Here is a 23,321-nt window from a genome sequence, read left to right as displayed (position 1 = left end):
TTTCTAAAAAAGTACACCAATGCCCGGGCCCCACCACTAGGCTCCCTGACTCAGTTGGTCTAGGGTGAGGTCTTGGCATCAAAAAAAGAAAACAGTTTATGTAGGTGATTCTACTGTGCAGACAGGATTAAGAATCATTGTATTACAGCAACTGAAATCATACTGAAGCTCTACTATATTCCAACAGAAAGCAGTAGTATGGATAAATAACTGAATCACAGGAACTTGGCAAAGCCCACCTAAGCAATGGCATTAATGACATCCCTATGAAGAAAAGGTGTCAGTGCTCAAGAATGGATTATCATGCTTAAAATGGCTAATCAAGTATTTAGCAAAGAAAAGGTGGCAGGTTATAACCATAATTTGCACTAACACTCTCTGATATTGTGATTTATAATAAGAAATATATTTTGGTCTTTGCCCATTGGAATTTCCAAAGTGAAGAAAGCTATAACGGTGTCTTTTGTCGTGTTAATGAGGTGACTTTTGGAAGCACCTAAGAATGGGGGCTGGCTTCCAGGGGAACCAACCTTGTGATTAAAAGGTCAGAACTTTCAGTCCTACACCCTGACCTCCGGGGAGGGAGAGGGGCTGGAGGGTGGATCAAATGCCAATGGTCAGTGTTAATCAATCCTGCCTCTGTAATGAATCTCCACAAAAACCCGAAAGGACAGGGTTCTGAGAGCTTCCTGGGTGATGAACATGCGAAGATCTGAGGAGAGTGGGGCTCCGCACCCTTTCCCCTTACCTTGCCCTATGCATCTCTTCCATCTGGATGTTCATCTATATCCTTTAATAATAAACTGGTAATCCAGTACATAAAATGTTTCTCTGAGTTCTGTGAACTGTTCTAGCAAATTAATTGAGCCCAGGGAGGGGGTCGTGGGAACTCTGATTTACAGCCATTCGGTCAGAAGTACAAGTAACCACCCGGGCTGGTGACTGGCATCTGAAGTGCGAGTGCAGTGGGCAGTCCTGTGGGACTGAGCCCTAACCTTGTGGAATCTGATGCTCTCTGGGAAGATGGCGTCAGAACTGAGTTCAACTGTTCACCAAGTTGGTGTCTGAGAATTGCTTATCGTTGGTGTGGGGAAATCCCTGCCAAGTTGGAAATGGTACCGGGATACCCCTTTTGCACTCCACCTCAGACAAGACCCAGCACCAGCATTTTTCATGCGATCAACCCATAAATCTCGAAAGCCATAGACTTCTGCTCTTCCCAGCAGCAAAAACCCAAGAGAATTTTCCTACTTGGTTTAACCACCACTATAAAAGTAATTCACAGACTCCCAATCTATTACAGCTGAGAGAGCTTAGCTCCTCTAACAGATATTCAAACTGAGGCAAGTTTTTGAAAATGTTAAGTATGCATACTAATCATACAAAAAACAGATTTAACATTGTTTAATTCTCTTGAAATTAAAAATTGCATTTCCATGAGTAAAAACTGAAGCCGAAAAGAGATGTGTAAAAGGAAATACTGCAACTGCTTCATTATAATCTGCTTTGCTGAAATTATCAATAAATACAACTAGAGAAGTTACTTGTTAGTGGAATATTAATAATAAATAATATTTCTGACAAATTTAGAGGCTTTGAGAGACTAAGAATGGCAGGAAGGAAGGCAAATCAAAGAAGAAGGGCTGCCTTCTCCCCTCCCAGAGGCCAGTGGAGCGGAGCTCACCTGGAAGTCGTCCTTGACTGCCTGGAGGTCGTACACAAAGAACCTCTGACAGTGTGGAAGGAGGAGGGCCAGCAGGAGGGACAGGGCACTGGGGACCAGTAAAAGACCCTTGGACACAGGTGCTTTGTCTGGAGGGAAAAACAAAACTGCTTTCAGAATGACTGTCCCTAAGATTTGAAAAACCACACGAGTGAAAAGCAAGAGAATTCACTTCTTTTGAATTAGAATGAAGACAAAGTTCACACACTCTGGACTTTAATTCTTATTAACATATATTTTCAGAACATCTTCCTGCAGAGGTAAGTGATGAAAGGGCACTGGAAAGCAAGTGAAATCGGCTGACGGGGGCTTCCCTGTCATCTGGCTCTCATACGAGACCAAACCAGGTTTACTTCCATGGAATACCTTTTAGAAGACGGTCACCAAAGTATAGAGAAATAGACAGAGGAGTACGTTTTCTATGAAGCTGACCAGTTAGCGCCTGAGCATGACTGGGATTCAGGTACATAAGCATTTACTTTAAGAAATTTAAGAAGCGGTTAAAAGCGCTAACACTGCTGCCTGCAGTGGTCTGCTGAGATTTTCCACCACGGGCACCCTGGAGCCTTGTCTAAATCTCACGCAGGCTTCAAACAACAGCTCAGTTTCCACTTCCTTACATCAGTCTCTCCCATTTTAGCCTGAGGGGCTCTTCCCCCAACCTGCATCCCCATTTCCAGGTACTAGTTGAGGAGTCAGGGTCTGGAACCTGTTTTGCCTTCCCGACTACATTAAAGACTCCCGAGGGAGGCCACCTGCCTTCTCTTCTCTATGTTGGCCATAAAGCCTAGCACAGCTCCTTGAGGGCATGAAATGTCCAGATCATCAACAGGCAAGACCACAGGAAAGCATCACGGACATTTTCAGACAGAGACATTCTCAGATTGTGTGAGGTGCACTTCAGTGGGGAGTGAATCTACCAGTTACGGTTGGTAGTGCGGTTACTGCACTTGTTTGCGTACATAAAAATAGCCCAACTACTTCCTCTCTGGTAAGGTCTTACAAACAGCTAAACTGGAACCATCGGTAAAGTGGCTGCATACTGTCTTCACGACCAAGATGCAATCAAGGCTCCAGGGAATCTAAGAGCTAACGGAGCTCCCCGCCCCCCAGAAAACGGAGTCCCCACCACCTCGTACCCCAAACGTACCGCAAAGCACCGTGGTTGTGAGCCTGACCAACCTAAATCCTAACGCGAGCAATTTCAGCCTGTTTTCCTCACCTGTAAAATGAAGATAAGAGACGCTACCTCAAGAGTGTTATGAGAAGTAAATAAAGAATGAATATAGGGAAAACTGCTCCAACCACCGCAATCACCACCCCAGGAGAATGGGCCTCCTTGGTTAAAGGCAAGCTCCTCCCTTATTATTCCGACAGGACCGAAGACGGAGCAGAGGTGACACAGGTGCACCTTGAAGGTTTCCTCCTTCAACTTGGACTTCACCGATCCTTGTGAAATGGGTCCCGTCATTTATTCATTCCTGCCTCTTCCTTGCTGCCTGCAAGATTCCACTGTAGGTTCATGGTCTCAAATCTCAAACTGACACTCTCCACTGACCAGCAATGCTACTGCTCTTCTCTAGTAAGTGTGCTCTCTCCTCAAACCTTCCTGCTCCACACTCCCAATGGCTTACATGTCACCATATGAATAAATGAATGGTTTGCTTTGGTATTCTCACTCATATCTCTACAATTAATAAGCACCTACTACTGCAGACCATGCATTATCCTAGGTCCTGCGGTACAGCAGCAAATGATGGACAAAGTCCCTCCCTTTGTGGTACCTACAGTCTAGACAGCAGAGAAAAGAAAATACACAAAGCAAGGTAAATATCATGTCAGATACAAATAAATCCTATAGAGAAATTAAGCGGGGTAAAGAGCGAGGCTGTGTTACCCACCATGGATTTCCTGCTCTCTTTCCAGATAAAAGATAGGATTGCTCCCCACCCACACCTGCCCCTAACTGAAGTGGCATATGGCAATGTGACTTGCTTTGTCCAAGTCAACATAATAGATGTCACTTCCAGGCAAATATTGGAGAGCCAGTGAATGGCCTTTCCCTCGGCCAATGCTCAAGATGGTGGCTATGCTATGAGCCGGACGCCAGAGTTCAAGACAATACGGAGCAGGCCCTGCCAGGCGACTTACAATGGAGGGACGCCAGCAGTAAGAAACAAACCTTGTCATTTCAGGTCCCTGACATTTTATAGCCGTTTGCTACTGCAGCATAACTAGCCTATCCTGGTTTAGGGGAAAACATAGTGCCAGTGGGGAAAGAAGGGTGCTCTTTTTCATAGCGTGATTAGAAGGCCCTCCGACAAGGTGAAATTTGAGCAGACACCTGAGGATGGGGGCCTTGCAGATATCTGGGGAGCAGTATTCTCGGCAGGGAAAAGAGCAAGTCCAAGTGCTGTGAGACAGGAACACACTCAATACGATCAAGAAACAGTAAGGCTGCCAAGGCAGCTAACAGCAGAAGAAGCGAAAAGCAGAGAGGCAGGATATAAGGTCAAAGAAGTCAAGGAGCAAACAGTGTAGAACCCTATAGGCCATAAGGACTTAACCTTTCCTCTGAGAGTGACAGGATGCTCTTGGGGACGTTAAGGAGAGGAATAACATGATCAGACATGTTTTCAAAGGATCGCTTTGGTTGCTAAATTGAGAAGAGATTACATGAAGGCAAGCATAGAAGAAAGGAGACCAGTTAGGAGGCTATCATAATAATCCAGACAAAAGATGATGATGGCCTGGACCAGGGTGGTTTGGGTGGGGGTAGTGAGAGTGCTCAGAACTGGGGTATGTTTGGAAGGTACAGCAGGCAGGATTTGCTGGCTAACTGGGTATAATGTATGGGCAAATGGAGAAATCAAAGATGACCCAAAGTTTTTGTTGCGAGCCAGCAGAACTGTTGCCAGTTCCTAAGGTGGAAAATTCTGTCACCCTCGCCCTTACCATGCCTACAAGATCTGGGCCCACCTTGCAAACTGTTCCCTAACCCCCATCTCCACCCCCCACCTCCTAGGGCTCTACCCTTTATACCAATGCTGCTCAAAGTAACTAGCCCACAAGCTGTTACCAGTCCAGAGTGAGAACAGAATGTGAACCAACACACTATGTCCTGCAGGGAGGAAGTCCTGCTATGAAAAAAATATCACCTGTACTGAACACGTGCTCTGCTCAAATGTCACCTTATCTGTGGATACCCCATGTAATTCTCTATCCCCTTTGTTCTGGTTTATTTTTTCACAGCACTTATCAACAACTGACTTATTAATAGTGATTCACCAAATCTATGATTCAAACTGACTGTAAGATGTACCATTATTTTAGGTGTTACTAAAAAAGAAACACTGTCAAATAATTCTAAGATGGCATCAGCTGTAAAGTACAACCCAATATTAGAAACACTGAAATGTGAAAAAATGCAATTTGGAATCAAGAAATACATTTCTCTGTGTATTGTCCATCTCCCCATCCTCAGTTCCCACTAGAATATAAGCCTCTTGAAGGCAACAATTTTGTCTGTGTATGTTCACTGCTGCAGTATCCCTCATGCCTATAACAGGATCAGGTCCATAAAGGCAGTCAACAAGTGTTTATCTAATGAAAGGTGACTGATATATAAGAGATGCTCAATAAATACTGGTGAAAGCAACCCAAGCATCCATTGATGGATAAGTGGATAAACAAACTGTGGTATATCCATACAGTGGAATACAATGAATTATATTCAGTCTTTAAAAGGAAGGAAATTCTCACACGCTACATCATGGATAAACTTTTTGGACATTATGCTGAAGGAATAAGCGAGACACAAAACGATAAACACTGTATGATTCCATTTCTATGAGGTACCTAAGGAGTCAAATTCAGAGACAGGAAATAGAAAGGTGGTTTCGAGGGGCTGGGGGGAGAGAAGAATAGGGAGCTGTTTAATGGGTATAGAGTTTCAGTTTTGCAAGATGAAGAGTTCTAGCGACAAATGCACAACAATGTGAATGTGCTTAATGCCACGGAACCATACACTTAAAAATGGTTAAGATGGCAAATTTATGTTATGTGTATTTTACCACAATTAAAAACAAAGAATAAAAATAAATAAAATATTTACTGAATTAATAACAGATCCTATTTATACAACCATTTTAATTCTGTCTAGGACTAAACCCCTAAAAATACAGACCTGACTACTTAACTCAGATAACACTACCATTAAGTCCTCCTCTTAAGATGAACAAAAATCAGATCCCAAAAACCTATGAGGAAAGTAACAGATAATATACAATGGTCCAAGAAGTCCCACATCACAGGACAAGTATACAGTATTACTATGGACAGCAGAATTTACCGATTAACTCAAGATCTGTACATTTCACTATAGGAAGTCTACCGCAAAACAAACAAAAAAAGAACTTTAAATGATTATTAAATTCTAGTTAACAACATGTATGCTTAAGTGTTTAGAGATAAAGTGACTACAACTTACTTTGAAATCCACCAAAAAATAAGACAAATTGATGAAACAGAGAACAGATATTTAATAAAGCAAATATGTAAAATGTTAATTGCAGAATCTAGGTGGTAGGTATATGGTGTTCATTACACCATTCTTCAACTGTGGAGGTGGGCACATAGTGAATCACAGAATATGAGAGCTAAGACTTCAAAATACACGAAGCAAAAACTTATAGAAACAGATAAATCCACAAATATAGTATGAATCTTCAGCACTCCTCTCTCAGTAATCACTAACACAAGTAGACAGAAAATCAGTGTCATGGACTGAAATGTCCCCCGCCCTCCTCCAGATTCATATGTTGAAGCCCTAACCCCCAATTCGACTGTATTTGGAGATAGGGTCTTTAAAGAGGTAGTTTAAGGTTAAATGAGGTCACAAAAGTGGGGCCCTAATACAATCTGTTCTTATTGGAGAAGGAAGTGGCACCAGGGATGCACACATACAGAGGAAAGACCATGTGAACACACAGGGAGAAGACGGCCATCTACAAGCCAAGGAGAAAGGCCTCAGGAAAAACCAAACTTGCCAATGCTTTGCTCTTGGACTTCCAGCCTCCTGACCTGTGAGAAGATAAACTTCTGTTGTTTAAGCCAGCCACCCATGCTGTAATACGTTGTCATATCAATCAGTAAGAATATAGAAGACTTGAAAAACAATATCAGTCAATTTGACCTGATTGACATTTATAGTATACTCCACCCAACAACAAAAAATTACACATTTTTTTTCAAATGGATAAGGAACATTCCCCAAGATAGACCATATTCTGGGCCATAAAACACACCTCTATAAATTTAAAGAAATTAAAATCATACAAAGTACGTTCCCTGATTACAACAAAATTAAAGTAGAAATCAACAACAGAAAGATGGATGGAAAATCCTCCAAATACAGCTGACCCTTGAACAACACAGGTCTGAATGTCAAGGGTCCACTTATATGATTTTTTTTCAGTAAGTACATACCACGGCACTACACAATCCATGGTTGGTTGAATCCACGGATGCAGAACCACGGATATGAAGGGCCAACTATAGAGTTATACTCGGATTTTCAACTGCATGGGGATCAGCACTGCAAACACCCACATTGTTCAAGGGTCAACTGTACTTGAAAATTAAACAACATACTTCTAAATAATACCTGGGTCAAAGAGGGAGTCACAAGGGAAATTAGAATATATGTTAAATAGAATAAAAAGTAGTACAACCAAGCAAAATTTGTGGGCTGCAAATAAGGCAATGCTTAGAAAGAAATTTATAGCATTAAATGCTTATACAGGACGAGAAAAGGTCTCAAGTGACAATAAAGACTACAAACTTTAAAACACTAGAAAAAGACGAGCAAACGAAACCCTAAGCAAGCATACGGAAAGACAGAATTATGAGCAGAAATCAATGAAATTGAAAACCAAAATATAATAGAGAAAAATCAATGAAACTAAAAGCTAACTCTTTGAGAAGATCAATAAAATTTATACACCTCTAGCAGGACTTATCAGGAAAGAAAGAGAAGACACAATTACCAGTATCAAGAATAAAGGAGGGGACATCATTACAGATGCCATAGACATTAATAGGCTAGTAAGGGGTTGTACAACATTGTGAAATGCACTTAATGCCACTAGACTGTACACTTAAAAATGGTTAGAATGGTAAATTTTATGTATGTACTTTTATCATAAATAAAATAATTTTTAAAGGATAATAAGGGAATATCAGAAACAACATTTTAGCCACAAATTTGACAACTTAGATGAAATAGGCAAATTGCTTGGAAGATGCAATCTACTTATCAAAGTCAAAAAGAAACTTGAACAGTCCTAGAGAAATGAAGAAACTGAATTCATAGTTAAGTCTTCCAACAGTGGCCGGGCGCGGAGAGCGCAGCGCAGTGCACCACGGGCGCACCGCACGGCAGGGCGTGGAGGAGAGCAGCGAGTCCCAGCCGACCGCGGGCTGCAGCGATGTACGCCCGAGCGGCGATCGCGGCGGCGGCGCCCCCTCATGGGCCCCCGAGGACGCCTGGATGGGCACGCACCCTAAGTATTTAGAAATGATGGAATTAGATATAGGAGATGCCACCCAAGTTTATATAGCATTCTTGGTTTACCTGGACCTCGTGGAGAGTAAAAGTTGGCATGAAGTAAACTGTGTGGGATTACCAGATCTCCAGCTCATCTGCCTTCTTGGTACTGAGACAGAAGAAGGGTTACAGACTGTGGTACCTACACCCATCAGTGCTTCCCTCAGCCATAACAGGATAAGGGAGATCTTGAAGGCATCTCGAAAATTGCAAGGTGATCCAGATTTGCCGATGTCTTTTACTTTGGCCATAGTGGAGTCTGACTCCACAATAGTCTATTACAAACTTACTGATGGATTTATGCTGCCAGATCCTCAGAATATTTCCCTTAGAAGATGACACCTATACTTCCCGATGCTTGCTTTATTCACACAAGATTGGATTGAGACCCATCAGCCTGATTCATCTTTTATCTCAGAGATAGTCAGGGTTGACTTAGCTGGTCCCATTCCATAAGTTTTCTTTTTGAAGAATAAAACTTTCCCAGATAGAAGAATTTATTTTATTCAAAAATATAGGGTAGTTGCTCTAGAACTTTCTCATCTGGAGACAGTTTAATTATAGTTGTATACAAGTTTATGCCTAGGGTTTGTTCAAAAGGGTAGAACATTGTTGAGACTGCCACCTCTTTCCCTTACTCAACCCTCTCAGTGCCTCTTGGTCACTACAGCCAGCCTGGAATGGCATTTCAGGTACACCTTGACACCTGGAGAGTTTACTTTAGTCTGCTTTTTCATCCCCAATAGAAAGTATTCTTTCAATCGGTTTTTTCATGTTGCAATTACTGTTACTTCCCTCTTTGGTTGACTTTAAATCAAAACTAAAAATATGCTCATCCAGAGTGTAAAATTACATGTCTAGATTAATAGGGACCAGAGAATTGCTACCTACAAGAGTACTGGGTCTTTTTTTTCCATTCTTATTACCACCACCTGTACTGTATCATAGCTAGAATATTACAAGAGAGATAGTAGGGGACAGTGTTAACCTTAAAAACATCTTTCTTAAGTAAACCCAGTTTTTCCACTTTTGTTAATACCTCCCAATTAAGTTGCCTAAAGTATAAACAATTATATGCACAAAGATGTTTCAAGTGACATTTTGGGGCATATAATAATCCAAATTATAAATGACTTAAAAGTTTAAGGCAAGGGTCAGCAAAATTTTTCTGGAAAGGGTCAGAAAGGAAATATTTTGGGCTTTTCAGGTCATATAGGCTTTCTCACAACTTCTCAGCTCTGCTGTTTGTAGGACAAAAATAACCATAAACAGTATCTAAATGAATGGATGTGGCTGTATTCCAATAAAACTTATTTGCAAATACAGGGCCATAGTTTGCCAACCACTGGTCTGGGGAAATAGTCGATGAACATATATAGCTAATGAATGGTGTGTTATGTACCCATTAAAAATTAGTAATGAATATACTGAAAAACATGAGAAAATATTTAGTAACAAAAAGCAAGATACAAAAGTATATGAATGTGTATGACTATGGCTATAAATAACACACCAAGTATATAATAAAAAGATGACAAAATAAATTACTAACTGGTTATAATAGGATGGCAGGGCAGGAAATGGATGACTTTGTCTTTCTTCAATATTTTAGTTTTTCTCTATTTGTATTACTTTTATAATAAAAATGTTTAAAAAAAAAGTCTTCCAACAAAGAAAACTCTAGGCCTGACGGCTTCACTGAAGAACTGTACCAAACACTTAAAGGAAAAAGAATACCAATCCTACACAAAATCTTCCACTACGTAGAAAGGAGAGAACACTTCCCGATTCATTTTTATGAAGCCAACATTACACTGATTCCAAAAACAAAGACATTAAAAGAAAACAAGGGCTTCCCTGGTGGCGCAGTGGTTGAGAATCTGCCTGCCAATGCAGGGGACATGGGTTCGAGCCCTGGTCTGGGAAGATCCCACATGCCGCAGAGCATCTGGGCCCGTGAGCCACGGCTACTGAGCCTGCGCGTCTGGAGCCTGTGCTCTGCAACAAGAGAGGCCACAATAGTGAGAGGCCCGCGCACCGCGATGAAGAGTGGCCCCCGCTTGCCGCAACTGGACAAAGCCCTCGCACAGAAACGAAGACCCAACACAGACAAAAATAAATAAATAAATAAATAAATAAATAAATATTTTAAAAAAAAAAGAAAAAAAAAAAAAAAAGAAAACAAGAGACCAATATCTCAGACCAAATTGCTAATATTTTGTTGCAATATTCTCAACAAAATATTAGCAAATTGAATCCAGCTATACATAAACAGGATAATACATCACAACCAAGTGAAGTTTACACCAGGAATGCAAAGCAAATCAGTCAATGTAACTCACTACACTGGTAAAGAAAAATGTACTGCACAACTCTATTCACACCCTGTACAATTATGTGCTTACTCTATGAAGCCAATTTTTGTCCATTCATGAGACAAAACTGGTCACCTACTGCTGTGTAGTTAATGACAGGTTATCCCTTTGATCTAACCTTACTCCTAATACTATCCAACATTTATTGAGCACTTAGCAAGTGCAAAGTCCCATTCACAGCACTTTATGTGCACCACCTTGTTCCTGAGGCTCCTACTCCTCAGGGCCTTTACATCTGCTACTCCCTCTGCTCCAGATGTTCTCCCCACATCCAGCCTGTCCTCATCACTCAGTCCTCACTTCAGACAGCATCTCAGAGTAGCATTCCCTCATGACTTTTCATTTATTGCAGAGCACTTTTCACTATGTGAAATTCTTCTTTGTTTCCTTCTTTGTCTGTCTCCCTCATCAGAATGTAAACTCAGTGAAGGCAGGGTCTTGCTTGTCTTGCTCACTACTATACATTTCTATACCCAGGACAGTATCTGGCATATAGTAGTGTTTTAGTAAGTATCTGGTGAAGGAAAGGATTATATGAGGTAGACACGACCCTCTCCAAACTTATAATATGAGAAAACTGCGACTCAAAGAGTACGTTACCTGTCTGTGATCACAAATGACTTAGCCTGGGTTCCACTTAAAATAAAATGCAAGACAAAGACTAGCCGGCAGGTAGTTTATTTTGGAATGTGGTTCCAGGGAGCAGGAGTGAAGGACACAGGGAATGAAACACAGAGAGAGAGTCAATACAAGGATTCATTATGAAGCTGGCCACCTCTATGAGTTACAGATGTTTCTGTCAAGTGCTGAGTCCCACAGGATTTTCTAAGAAGTCTTGTGAATGTATCTCAGAACCATCACCCAGGGAAGAAACAGGAAAGCATTTTTATCCATCATCCCTCAAACGTCTAGAGTGGCCACAGAAAAGAAGCCCCAAGGGAAGAACAGAGAAATAGGCTTTACCAAAGCAGACCAGGTTACACCAAACAAGAGTATAGAAATACATGGAATAAGAGGTGAGGCTGAGGACACAGGAATGCTGTTCAAGAAGAGGTGTCTGATCTAATGGCCAGGGAGTGGCAGAACAAACCCTGATAATCTGACTACAAATAAAACTGCTTCCTATGCTGCACGGCCACAGAGCTCCATGGTCCAAAGGGACTGTCACCTGCATGGTGGATTTTAAGTGAAAAACATACATAGTCACAAACAGCAATAACAGAAATCCAAGTGGTACCCTAGGTAACAAAAGTAAATGCACTTGTGAATGGAGATATAAAAAGACGGCAGTCTGGGAGGGTACAACACAGAATGGTGGGTACTTATTAAATGTTAAACTGATCAAAAGTTTAAAATATATATATAAACCCTCTGATCCAAAAAAAATCTACATCTAGGAATTTAGCCCAAAGTAATTATCACAGATATACACAAAGATTTTTGCTACAAAGATGCTCATCACTGCATTGTTTATAATAGTGAAAAAACAAGAAACATGAATGTCCAAAAGGAAAATAGATAAATTATGTTCTACCCATAAAATGGAATAATACTAAATTTTAAGAACTAGGTTGTAGAAAAATATTTCATGCTTTGGAAAGATGTTCCTAAATAGTAAGTGCAATATTTCCAGTAGCATTATTATATATTGAATAATGCTTTTTAAAAAATAGTTCATAGGGCTTCCCTGGTGGCGCAGTGGTTGAGAATCTGCCTGCCAATGCAGGGGACACGGGTTCGAGCCCTGGTCTGGGAAGATCCCACATGCCGCGGAGCAACTAGGCCCGTGAGCCACAATTACTGAGCCTGCGCGTCTGGAGCCTGTGCTCCGCAACAAGAGAGGCCGCGATAGTGAGAGGCCCGCGCATCGCGATGAAGAGTGGCCCCCGCTTGCCGCAACTGGAGAAAGCCCTCGCACAGAAACGAAGACCCAACACAGCCATAAATAAATACATAAATAAAAATTAAAAAAAAAAAAAATAGTTCATAAATACATGGGTTTTTTAAAAGCACCTATCAAAATATTAACAGTGGCAATCTCTGAATGATCTGTTCAAGGGAGGTTTTAACTTTTTATGAAAATAGTTTAAGAATTAGAAAAAATAATTTTGGTTTAACTAGTTACTAACTCAGTTAAAAGTTTCATTAAATCCTTATGCAGTGAGATAAGGCAAATCGCTAGCAATCTGCTGGCCCCCCTGTGAGTGGAGCCAGGAAGTGGTTCATACATGAGGAACCCAAGCAGTGATCAAATGGAAGGTTAAAAAAAGTCACTTCTTTACAATGGGTCCTTCCACTTTTGAAAATAGGGATGTAACAAATTTTGAGAACGACAGACAATGCATTAATCTAAAAATAAAAATGCAAAACATCTATGGTAAAGACAACATAAAACACCGAAGTTTAAGGTGTTTCCTTTTGGGTCATTCACCTCTTTGGTATGACCGCAGTACGAAGCCATCTCTCTGTGGCAAAGAATAGCAATCAGGCTATGGTGACTGTGTATTATCCTAAAATAATTATTACACTATATGTGGATTACTTTATGCCAAGCACTGTGCTAAAAAAAGCACTTTCTGTGTAATACCATCTCAGTGAATGCTTATAGTAAACCTGAGGCAATACTTAGTTATCTGAATGTTCTAGGTGAAAAATAGGCTAAGAAAGGTTAAATAACTGGTTCAAAGTCACAGCTAGTTAGGCTGAGATCTGGACCAGTTCTGCCTGACTCCAAAGAAAAAGTTTTTGTAATATATAACAAGGAAATCTGATATCTTTATATCATGGTCCATGGTCCAAAGGGATTTTCACTCTTACTATTTTTAGTACTTCACTTGTATCTTTTTGGTTGCTCAAAAAGTTAAACATAGAATTACCACATGACCCAACAATTCAACTCCTAGTTATATACCCAAGAGGACTGAAAACAGATATTCAAACAAAAACCTGAATATTCATCGCAGCATTATCCTAAGAGCCAAAAAGTGGAAACAACCCAAATGTCTATCAACAGATGAATAAACAAAATGTGGTATATCCATACAACGAACTATCAGTCATAAAAGGACACATGCTAGTAACACATGCTACAATATGGAAGAACCTTGAAAACATTATACTAAGCAAAAGAAGCCAGACTCAAAAGCCACATATTATGACTCCATATACATGAAATGTCCAGAATTTAAAAATCCAGAGACAGAAAGCAGATTAGTGGTTGTCAGGGGCAGGGAAGAGGAGGGAATGGTGAGGGACTGCTTAATGGGAACTGCGCTTCTTTTGGGGGTTGATAAGAATGGTCTGCAATTAGAGAGTGGTTGGTGATGACTGCACAACAATGTGAATGTGCTGTTAAGTCAATAATTGTACACTTTTAAATGGTTACAACGGTGAATTTTATGTTATGTGAATTCTACCTGAATAAAAATATGCATCTTTTAGGTACTAAAGATACTAACCACAGGTCTTGCAAAGCTTAGCCATGTGGGCTGTTACAGAAGCATCGTAGCTGAGGAGAGATGCAGGGGGTGGGGATGGGGGGGAGGAAAGGGCAGCAACCCAGAAACTCTGCCCATCCCCACAAGTCACCATGTCACAAAGTATATTCGTCAAAAACCCCGGTGTGGTTCACACCCCTGGGAGGAGAGGCTGCCATATCCTACCAGATCGGTTTTCCTATTTCTGACTACTCAACTATTCGGTAAACTTCTCAGGGGTCCCACAAGAATGGGGTGATTTGGTGTTTTATGAAGTCACTTCCTTAAACTTTTTCATCAAAAAGGGGCTAAACCAGCATGTGTAAGTCCACGAAAATGCAGAAACCCGTGCACTGCAAGGGACACCTTCTGCATCCACCTTGCTTTACTCTTCGGGCCTATGAGCTTCCTGGAAGAAAACCTGATGAAACACACCCTCAGTGACCAAGTGCCTTCTGGTGACCGTCTCCACAAAGACATCCAGAAAACTGCCTGGGAATCAAAAGGTCCCAAGTTTATTTTTGTGACAGTCAATTTCGTACAATGCTCGGGAGTAAAACACTGTACGCCATCCATGAACCCGCTGCTGTTCCTAACACACCGGGGAGAATGTGAAGGCCCTGGGCGTCTGCTACACTGACCACTCCCCACCCAACAGGTGGCCCGGGGGCCTGGCCTGGGAGGGCAGCCCGTGAACGCTTGTTACTGGACCAACGCTTGTAAAACTCATCAGCAAAATGAACAGGAGAAAAGGCTAGGAAGTTTCCAGAAAAGAACCCCGAAAAAAGGCAAGAAAGAGGAAGGTTTGCCCTCTAGAGACAAGAATGTATTCTATATGTAAAATATTCAACAGTATGAATTAGGGGGAAAAAAAGAACGAGCAATAAAATTGAAAAAGGAAGTTCTAAAACAGAGCCGAACACAAAGGCTCGCGACGCCAGAGAAAAGTGTGTCAGATCTGCACGTCATCAACAGTGGCAATAGGCTCCTACACTTTAATTTTAGTCCTGCCACTATGCTGGACACTACTCGGGTTTATCCTTCTTAGGGAGATTTTATACAAACATAAAGCCTTTCCTTAAGTGTAAAAAAAAAAAAAGGCAGTCATTGTTAAAAGTGCTAATTAGACGAGGAATACAATAAAATGAAATAATAATTTTAAAAGCCAAAAGAAGTAAGAAAATTATAAATGTTACACATAAATAATGATAAATTATTCAACGGTAGGAACAGCTCTGAAAAAGTGAATCAGAAAGCTTGTCTAGGGGCTTCCCTGGTGGCGCAGTGGTTGAGAGTCTGCCTGCCAATGCAGGGGACACGGGTTCGAGTCCCGGTCTGGGAGGATCCCATATGCCGTGGGGCGGCTGGGCCCGTGAGCCGCAATTGCTGAGCCTGCGCGTCTGGAGCCTGTGCTCCGCAACAAGAGAGGCCGCGATAGTGAGAGGCCCGCGCGCCGCGATGAGGAGTGGCCCCCACTTGCCGCAACTAGAGAAAGCCCTCGCACAGAAACAAGGACCCAACACACCCATAAATAATAAATAAATAAATTAAAAAAAAAAAAAAGTAGAGGAATTTAAAAACAAAAACTCCTAAAGAAACTCGACATTAAAAAAAAAAAAAAAAAAAAAAAGAAAGCTTGTCTAGACAAGCTTGTTCTAGACCCATGCGATAAACTGTAAGAGAAAAGAAAAAAAAATTTTTAAGAGAAAATGTGTGGTTATTGGCAAAAAAAAAAAAAAAAAAAAAGATCTGTTGTAAATTCAAGTGCCTAAGGAGGCCAGGCAGGTAGCAGTGAAACAGGGGAGGTAGGTGGCCAAAAGCGCGTATCAGTGGATTTTTGTCACATAACAGTTCATCCCTGGTGTGCCAGACCATCATCTCAAGAGCTAAGAGGAATCTGGATTTCTGTCTGAAAGATACCAATTTTAAAATGTTGGAAGGTGACTCTCCTCCCACCCCCCTACCCTCGCCACCAACACATAGCTCAAGCAAAACACTTCTGTGTGGACTGCCAGTGTTCAAAGTCTGCCCTAGAGAATCATCACTGAGGTGAACGCCTATCAGAGCGACGCTAATTTAAGAGAAATCTGAGCCGTAAGGACCAAGGCTGGTGAAGGTGCTGCCCTAACGGTAACAGCTCCAGGACAAACCAAGGATGGGTCTATATGTTCAAAGACCCTATGAATCTTTGAATCAACCAAAGTAGATTGACAAGTAAGGATACCATACCTCTAAAGACATACACTTGAACATCTGAGAAGATAAGCAGGAGAGGGAGTTATCTGCTCAGCAGACGTTTAATGTAGACTAAACGGGTCTAGTGGGGGGAAAGACGCAAACAAAACATATATCTGCAAGATGGAGAAACCCAAGTCTGATTTTAAAGTTTGATGATCCAAGGAACCTCTTCCACTCCTGTCTGGTGGAAAAGCCTACTAAAATAGAGAACCAAGCTTAAATCCTTTCAAGTTTGGACCTGTACACGGCCTTTAGCACCTAATCCATTTGTGAGTAGAGATGCTACTAAACATCTTTAACCACTGATGCTGAGACTGGCTGGTTGGTGGGGACAAAAAACCCCACTTAAACACCATAAACACTAAAATTAATTCTAAATGGATTGAAGAATCAAATAAAAGCAATGAAAGCAAAAAGACAGCTCGACAAAATTTCAGTTCAAGATGACAGGCTCCTACACCTGTCCACTTTTCCCGCCTCCCAAAGTCATATTGAAATAAAAGAACCTTCAAAACACCAGAGAAATGCCTCCTTCCAAATAGTCCAGGGAACTAATCAGTAAATACCAAGACCTGGAGAGGAGCATGAGCAAACAGAATTACCCAACAGAATAATTTACAGTGTTTCTCAAACTGCAGTCAGTCCCATTACGGTGCCACAATTTTTGTTATATCCCAGTGTTACCTATCCTATTATTTAATATTTTTCTTTAAATCATCTTACTATGTTTTAGTTAAATAAATGTATTTTAAAGGAAACTTTATATCACTATAAGTGCAAAACGAGTGTCACTTTGTCATCAGTAGGTGGTAACTATAAAAATAAACACAGTTTACTAAATTCTAACTAATATTGTTGCTGCAGAAAGATCTGGGCCTGCCTCCTGTTCTCTATGTTACCAGAGGAAACTAGCTGCTGTTAGAGAGGTTATTTCAGACTAGCAGCTAACTGAGACTTTCTCTTTGTTACAATCAAGAGGAAAAAGAACTGAAAAGGGAATTATTATCTTAGGTTTGTTTCAATGGCCCTTAGTGTTGAGCCCACATCCTGTTTAAACCATCCCCCGTATAAATGGTGCACGTGCCTGCCGTGACAGCTGGGCCAGGCCCTTCCACAAAACCCCACCCCCAGACACACTCCTTTGCATTTTCTCATACACAACCATTCACTTGACCACCCCAGCTGAAGAAAAGGCTTTGCCCCCAAAGTAAAGTCCGAGAAATGCCCTCCAAAGAAAGTGGCGATCTACTTAGGGAGGACATTGTAAGGGTCTGAGGGCTGAGAAAGACTAGAAAAGAGCTCGGGCATCTTCAGACGCCCACAACAGATGCCAGCCTGGGTAACGTGGGACAGTGGGAGGCGGGTGATAAGAGGAAGGGCAGCTTCACTCAGAGTAAGATTTATACAAAGAGCCAAGCCCCCCTAACCTGGCCCACAGCAGGGGATTTTCACCATCTTTGCCTGTCTCCTGCTCCCCACCTCTGCACCCTATATGGAAAGCAGCCTATTCACAAGCTCTGCAAACTTAAACAGAGCCTACAGGCAGCCCTGCCAGCTGAGGTTTGGACCTCTTGGGGACAAAGACCTATCTACAAATAAAGAGGAAACCCACACCAGCTACTTACAAATCCAGTCTTTCACTATGTAGAAGAATGGTCAAGTGAGCATCCGGAAAGCTCACCCCCGTGTCCTCTGCACCAAAACGTTTACTGCAGGAGGGATGCCAGGGGAGAAAACAGAAGACTCAGAGAAGAAAATGATGCAAGGGTCAAGAAACAGCAATAATTGAGTGTGAACTTAAGTAGTGAAGAAATATTAAAAGAAATTAAGAGACTCCTTGAAGTAGCACAGGTTTTCTGACCTAGGGCTCTATCTTCTTCTACGACACCAATCACACACCTTGGTTCAACAATGAATACACAATCATAATAATGTAAATATAGCTATTGTTATGATTTTCTATATAAAATCAACCTACAGACAAAAGCATGGAAGGCTTAACTATCATTACAGAACAGGCTATAAAAACACACAACATACATAGAACACAAATTAAGAACTGAGAGACAAAAAAGTACATGTTCTTGGGCTAATTTTTCTCATTTTCACAGTGTAGTCTACTGACTGTGCCAAAAATTGATGAATCAAAAAATAAAGGGTTTTGTCCATTGTTTAAAATTATAAATGTAACCACTACAAGGGGTAACCAAACCAAAACTAAAACATGGAGAGGTTGGAAGTATGCAAATTCCTCATCTTTCATTATGTGGAATCTATAAGCAGAACCAGTAGTTGACAAATCAATAAAGGCATAAATATATCATTTAAAGCTGTAATAACAGAAGAAACAAAGAAAGAGGAACTTAAAAGTGGCTACTGCTAGTGAAGAGAATTCATATTATATCCTTATATAAATTTTTACCATATACTTATATTACTCTTATATTAATTACACACACACACACACACACACACACACACACACACACACACACACACACAGGATTCATAAGCAAAAAACAATCTACAAGAATATTCTCCAAACTGTTCTGGGACTGAGAAGAAAGAATTTCACGTTTCACTTTCTCCTTTTCTGGGTAGCCTGAATTTGTACCAGCAGTATATATTACCTACATAATTAGAAAAATATAAGATACAAAAATATTAAATGAATATTTAACAGATCTCAGGAGGCCCAGGACTTAATAAAGAAAAGGATGAATTTGGCTAAATACAATTTATGAGCTAAATCCCTTTATTTTAATGACTTATTTAAATGAAAAACTTTATATGAGAAAAATTTCATGAATAAAATTAACTGACAAGTGGTTAAAATATTCGTAACATATACCATGACAAAAGCTAGTACCCTTAAAGGACTTTTACTAATCAATTTAACAAAAACAAAACAAACACTAACACTCCAATAAAAAAAGAAAGGGCAAAGGACATAAATAGTCAAATCAGTTCAAAAATATATTAAAATGGCCAATAAATATGAAAGATGAAAATAAGTTCACTTTCCCAGGCATTCAAAGAAATGCAGGTTAAAACAATGAAATGTCATTTTTCAATCTCTCAATTGGCAATAATCATTTTAAATTATCATACTGAAGTGTCACAAGAGTTTGGTGAGAAAGATATTCTCCTAAACTGCTGAAAAGTGTAAAGTGACACATCCTTTCTGGAAGGATTTGGCAATACAGATCAAGAGCTTAAAAATTTTCCTATTCTTTGACACTATAATTCCACGTTTGTGATCATTTCTTTAGGATGAAGTCAAAGATGTGATCAATAACTTAAAGACGTTCACCATAACATTGTTTAAATGGGAAAAAAACTGGAGAAAAACATTGAAATATAACACGTTGTAATCCTCAAAGTCATGATTCTGTATCTAAAAAAATGTTAGGGGAGCACAACAAAATGTTTATTTGAATGCCATGTCTGTATAAAACACGTGTGTGTGTGTGCCTGAGAGAGAAAGAATGCATAGGTAAGACTTAGCCTGTACAGAAAAAAATCTAAAAGAATGAGCACTAAAATATCAGTGATGATTATTTAGGTGGGAGAGTAATGTGTGACTATTCCTTTCTGTATTACGTATTTGTGTAATTTTTTAATTTTTTTGGCAGCAAGCATGTTTCAGTTTTGTAATAAGGCAAAACAAAAAAATGTTAAAAGTCATCTTTGAACATTATTAATAACATGGGGCAAATTCATTTAAGGTTAAATGAAAAAATCAGAATATGAAACTGTATGTAGCTCCAATTTTGCTTTTAAATCTGTTTACATACATACATATGAAAAAATTTACAGAACACCAATATGTTAAGGATGAAGTCTGGGCAGCACAGTGAAATGGAATTTTATGTTTCTTCCTTTTATTTCCCAAATTTCTATAATGAAAACCATTCCCACTAAGTCTTAGAAACAACGAGTTAATAAAAAGTTAAATTTCCTTGCTGCAGGGCCCATAAGCCTTGGAAGTACTAATTTCTATCATCAATCTTTAAAAACAACATTAGGGACATCCTGGCTTCAGAACACTTTCCAAATATTAATACTGTGCTCTTTCCACTGTATCATGCTGCATTCAAGGGACTAAGGTAACATAAGCATTGGAAAATGTCTGAGAACAGTGGCAATATAACTTATAAAAATCTTAAGAAAAATGTCTGGGAAAGAGAATCATGATTTAAATGAGGGTTAAATGATAATTTTCATTTATAATTATAATTTAAATGAGGGTTAAAACTTAAGCAATGTACAGCATGATGACCATAGGTAGGAATAATGTACACCTGAAATTGGCTAAGAGAGTAGATCTTGAATATTTTCACCACACACACACACACACACACACACATACACACAAAGATAACTGTGAGGTGATGGATATTTTAATTACCTTGACTGCAGTAATCATTTCACAATGTATGCAAATGACAAAACATCACATACAACATGAATATATAAAATTTTTGTCAATTATATCTCAATAAAGCTGGAAAAAATAAACTGAACAATAAAATTGGGGGTTTAAAAATAAAACAATTTTTTAATTAAAAAATAAATGTTAAGCAGCCCTGCACAGTACCACTGTGTTCTAGAAAGCACACCTCAAAAATGCTGGAGTAAATTATTTATGAGATACTCTTTATCAGGTTGTATTTATTAAAATTCCATAGAAATGCAATTTTTAAAGTAGCTTGATTTAAGATAGGTTCTGCCTTCGTGACTAAAACTGATACTGCCACAAATTGAGAATGGAAAAAGTTGGAGAAGTTAGATAATAACTTGACTAATAAGGGAAGAGAAATATAATAATAATAATAATAAAGGAGAAAGAAAAACGTGCAAATAAAAACAACAATAGCGCATTAGCTCCTACAAAAAGATTCTAATTAGGACATAAAACATCTCTAGTAAAAGCAAAACTGGATCTTGGTTCTGCTTTAGGAAGAAAGAGGGAGACTCATGGACTGAAAGAAGGAACATGGCGGACACATGAGGAACCAGCTGCAGCAGTCACAAGGGGGGGCAATAAAAAGCAACTTGCCAGGACCCAGAATAAGTGTTCAAGGGCTGGGAAATAAGCTCCACTGCTAAGCAGAGCTGCTATATTCATCATGAGCCTACGAATACCCCAGTGGTCAAGAGAGAGAAACGTGAATAAACTTCCTTGAGTCTGAGCAGCAGCAGTGTGCGCTAGTTCAGAACCCACAATGTGGAGCCACACTAGATTCAAATTCTAGTCCTGCTCCCCACCAGCTATATGACGCTGGGAAAGTTACTTAAATGCCTGGGCCTCATCTTCCTCATCTGCAAACTGGGGAAAATAATCCTACTACCTCGTAGGGTTGTTCTGAGAATTAAAGAGTTAATATATGTAACCTGCTTAGACAGAGCCTAGTAGTGTTACATAAGTAAAGTTTCCAGTTACAGTGTTACATAAGTAAAATAATAACTCACACTTATTAGCTGTTGATTGAAAAATTATAGAGAGATAGGTAGAACTCTTGTTTACATTATGATTCTTTTTCCCAGATGTTCTTCCTAAGGCTTAGAAGTTATATTGCCATTGCTCCTAGCCATTTTCCTTAAAGAGACTAAATTCACATCATTTTAGTCTCTTTAATGTGGCATGGCACAATGGAAAGAATACAGGCTTTGGAGGTAGGCAAACCTGAGTTCAAATCCTAGCTCTTCCACATACTAGCAATGTGATTTTGGACAAATTATGTTCTGAGCCTCAACATACTCATTTGCAGAAAAAAAACAGAATAACAATACCTAGACTTACTGTGAAAATTAAATGTAATAACTTAAGTAAAGCAATCTTTTCTCCCTTAAATTGCTGGTAAAGTTATAGGTACCATTCTTTGGGGCTAGAATTTGGCAGTATCAAAATTATAAGATAATACTCATCATTTAATCTTCTTTCACTTCTAGGAATATCTGAAAATTAAGATGCTCTCAGTGCTACTACAATAGAAAAAAAGGAGGGAGGCACCAACCTAACTGCAAGAATAGCGTACTAAGAAAATGCTTATGACAAAAGAGAAAAAAGCAGAATATGCACAGTCATTAATGATTACATTTTAAGAGCACTGCATGAAATAAAAACAAGTTACAAAACAGTATTCAAGTATTCAGGTGTGATCAATTTATTTTTAATTATTTCTTTGGGTATTCATTTTTGCAATGAAAAAAGTATGAAGATAAACACCAAGATATCAATAAATGATATTTTTATTTCTTCCTACTACTTTTCCAGACTTCAGAATGTTCTTTGGTGAACATGTATTCATTTTATAATAACAAAATCAGTTCATTTAAAATAAGAACATAAATGTATAAGGGGAAAAAGATGAAGAAAATTAACTGAAATGCTAACTGTGGTTTTTCTCTATCTTGCAAACTTTCTATAATGTGGTTAATCTTACTTTTAGACTGAAAAGAAAAACATTGTTTTTAAAAGCATCCTCCCTCAAGCTTGCCTTTCCCTAGTTAATACCTGTCTTTCCTTCTCAATCAAAATTCTTGAATAAAAAGTACTGTATTCTTCAAGAGTTTCAAAGATATACTCCCCCCAAACTTAAGAACTGTGGGAAATAGCTTATCCCCAAGAGTCAAGCATTAAAGGCAACTAACTCTTACAGAGGTTTGGGCAACCCAGGCCTGCTGAGTTAATCCTTTACTACAACAAAGAATGAAATCACAGCAGAAATATATAAATTCTAAAGTCAACTCTAAAGAGGCCAGCCAAATGATTCTTGGCCCCCAAAACAGAAATCCAACTAAAACAAGATGGTAAAATTGCAGTTTCCACTGAGGTACCGAAATACAAGGGTTGCTGCATACCAAAGGGAGACTCCACACCAAAATGCAGATTTTAC

General features: G+C 39.6%; 2 protein-coding genes across 3 annotated transcripts in view; one reads left to right on the top strand and one right to left on the bottom strand.

Annotated features, from left to right (window-relative positions):
• UBAC2 (UBA domain containing 2) overlaps window positions 1–23,321 on the bottom strand; it is a 164,891-nt gene that overhangs the window by 133,497 nt on the left and 8,073 nt on the right. For both annotated transcript variants that reach the window (XR_009498771.1, XM_059903104.1), the window contains exon 2: window positions 1,685–1,812. Coding sequence is in view for 1 of the 2 variants with exons in the window: in XM_059903104.1 (XP_059759087.1) it covers window positions 1,685–1,812 (128 nt within the window). In the remaining variant the exon portion in view is untranslated. The remainder of the gene's footprint in view (window positions 1–1,684; window positions 1,813–23,321) is intronic.
• Window positions 5,496–8,970, top strand: LOC132352702 (tRNA-splicing endonuclease subunit Sen15-like). Its single transcript, XM_059903395.1, has 2 exons — window positions 5,496–5,556; window positions 8,113–8,970. Exons 1-2 carry the CDS (start codon window positions 5,496–5,498, stop codon window positions 8,667–8,669), a joined length of 618 nt encoding a protein of 205 aa, XP_059759378.1. The 3' UTR covers window positions 8,670–8,970.

This window comes from Balaenoptera ricei, chromosome 18 (genome assembly GCF_028023285.1).
Source record: "Balaenoptera ricei isolate mBalRic1 chromosome 18, mBalRic1.hap2, whole genome shotgun sequence".
NCBI classification, from domain to species: domain Eukaryota; kingdom Metazoa; phylum Chordata; class Mammalia; order Artiodactyla; family Balaenopteridae; genus Balaenoptera; species Balaenoptera ricei.
The sequence above is the reverse complement of the archived record's forward strand: the minus strand, read 5'-3'. Positions and strand labels throughout refer to the sequence as shown.

Coding starts and splice junctions, on each gene's coding strand:
- LOC132352702 (XM_059903395.1), top strand. CDS start 5,496: ATGGATAAACTTTTTGGACATTATGCTGAAGGAATAAGCGAGACACAA. Junction 5,557..8,112: donor GACACAAAACGATAAACACT/GTATGATTCCAT, acceptor GTCTTCCAACAG/TGGCCGGGCGCGGAGAGCGC.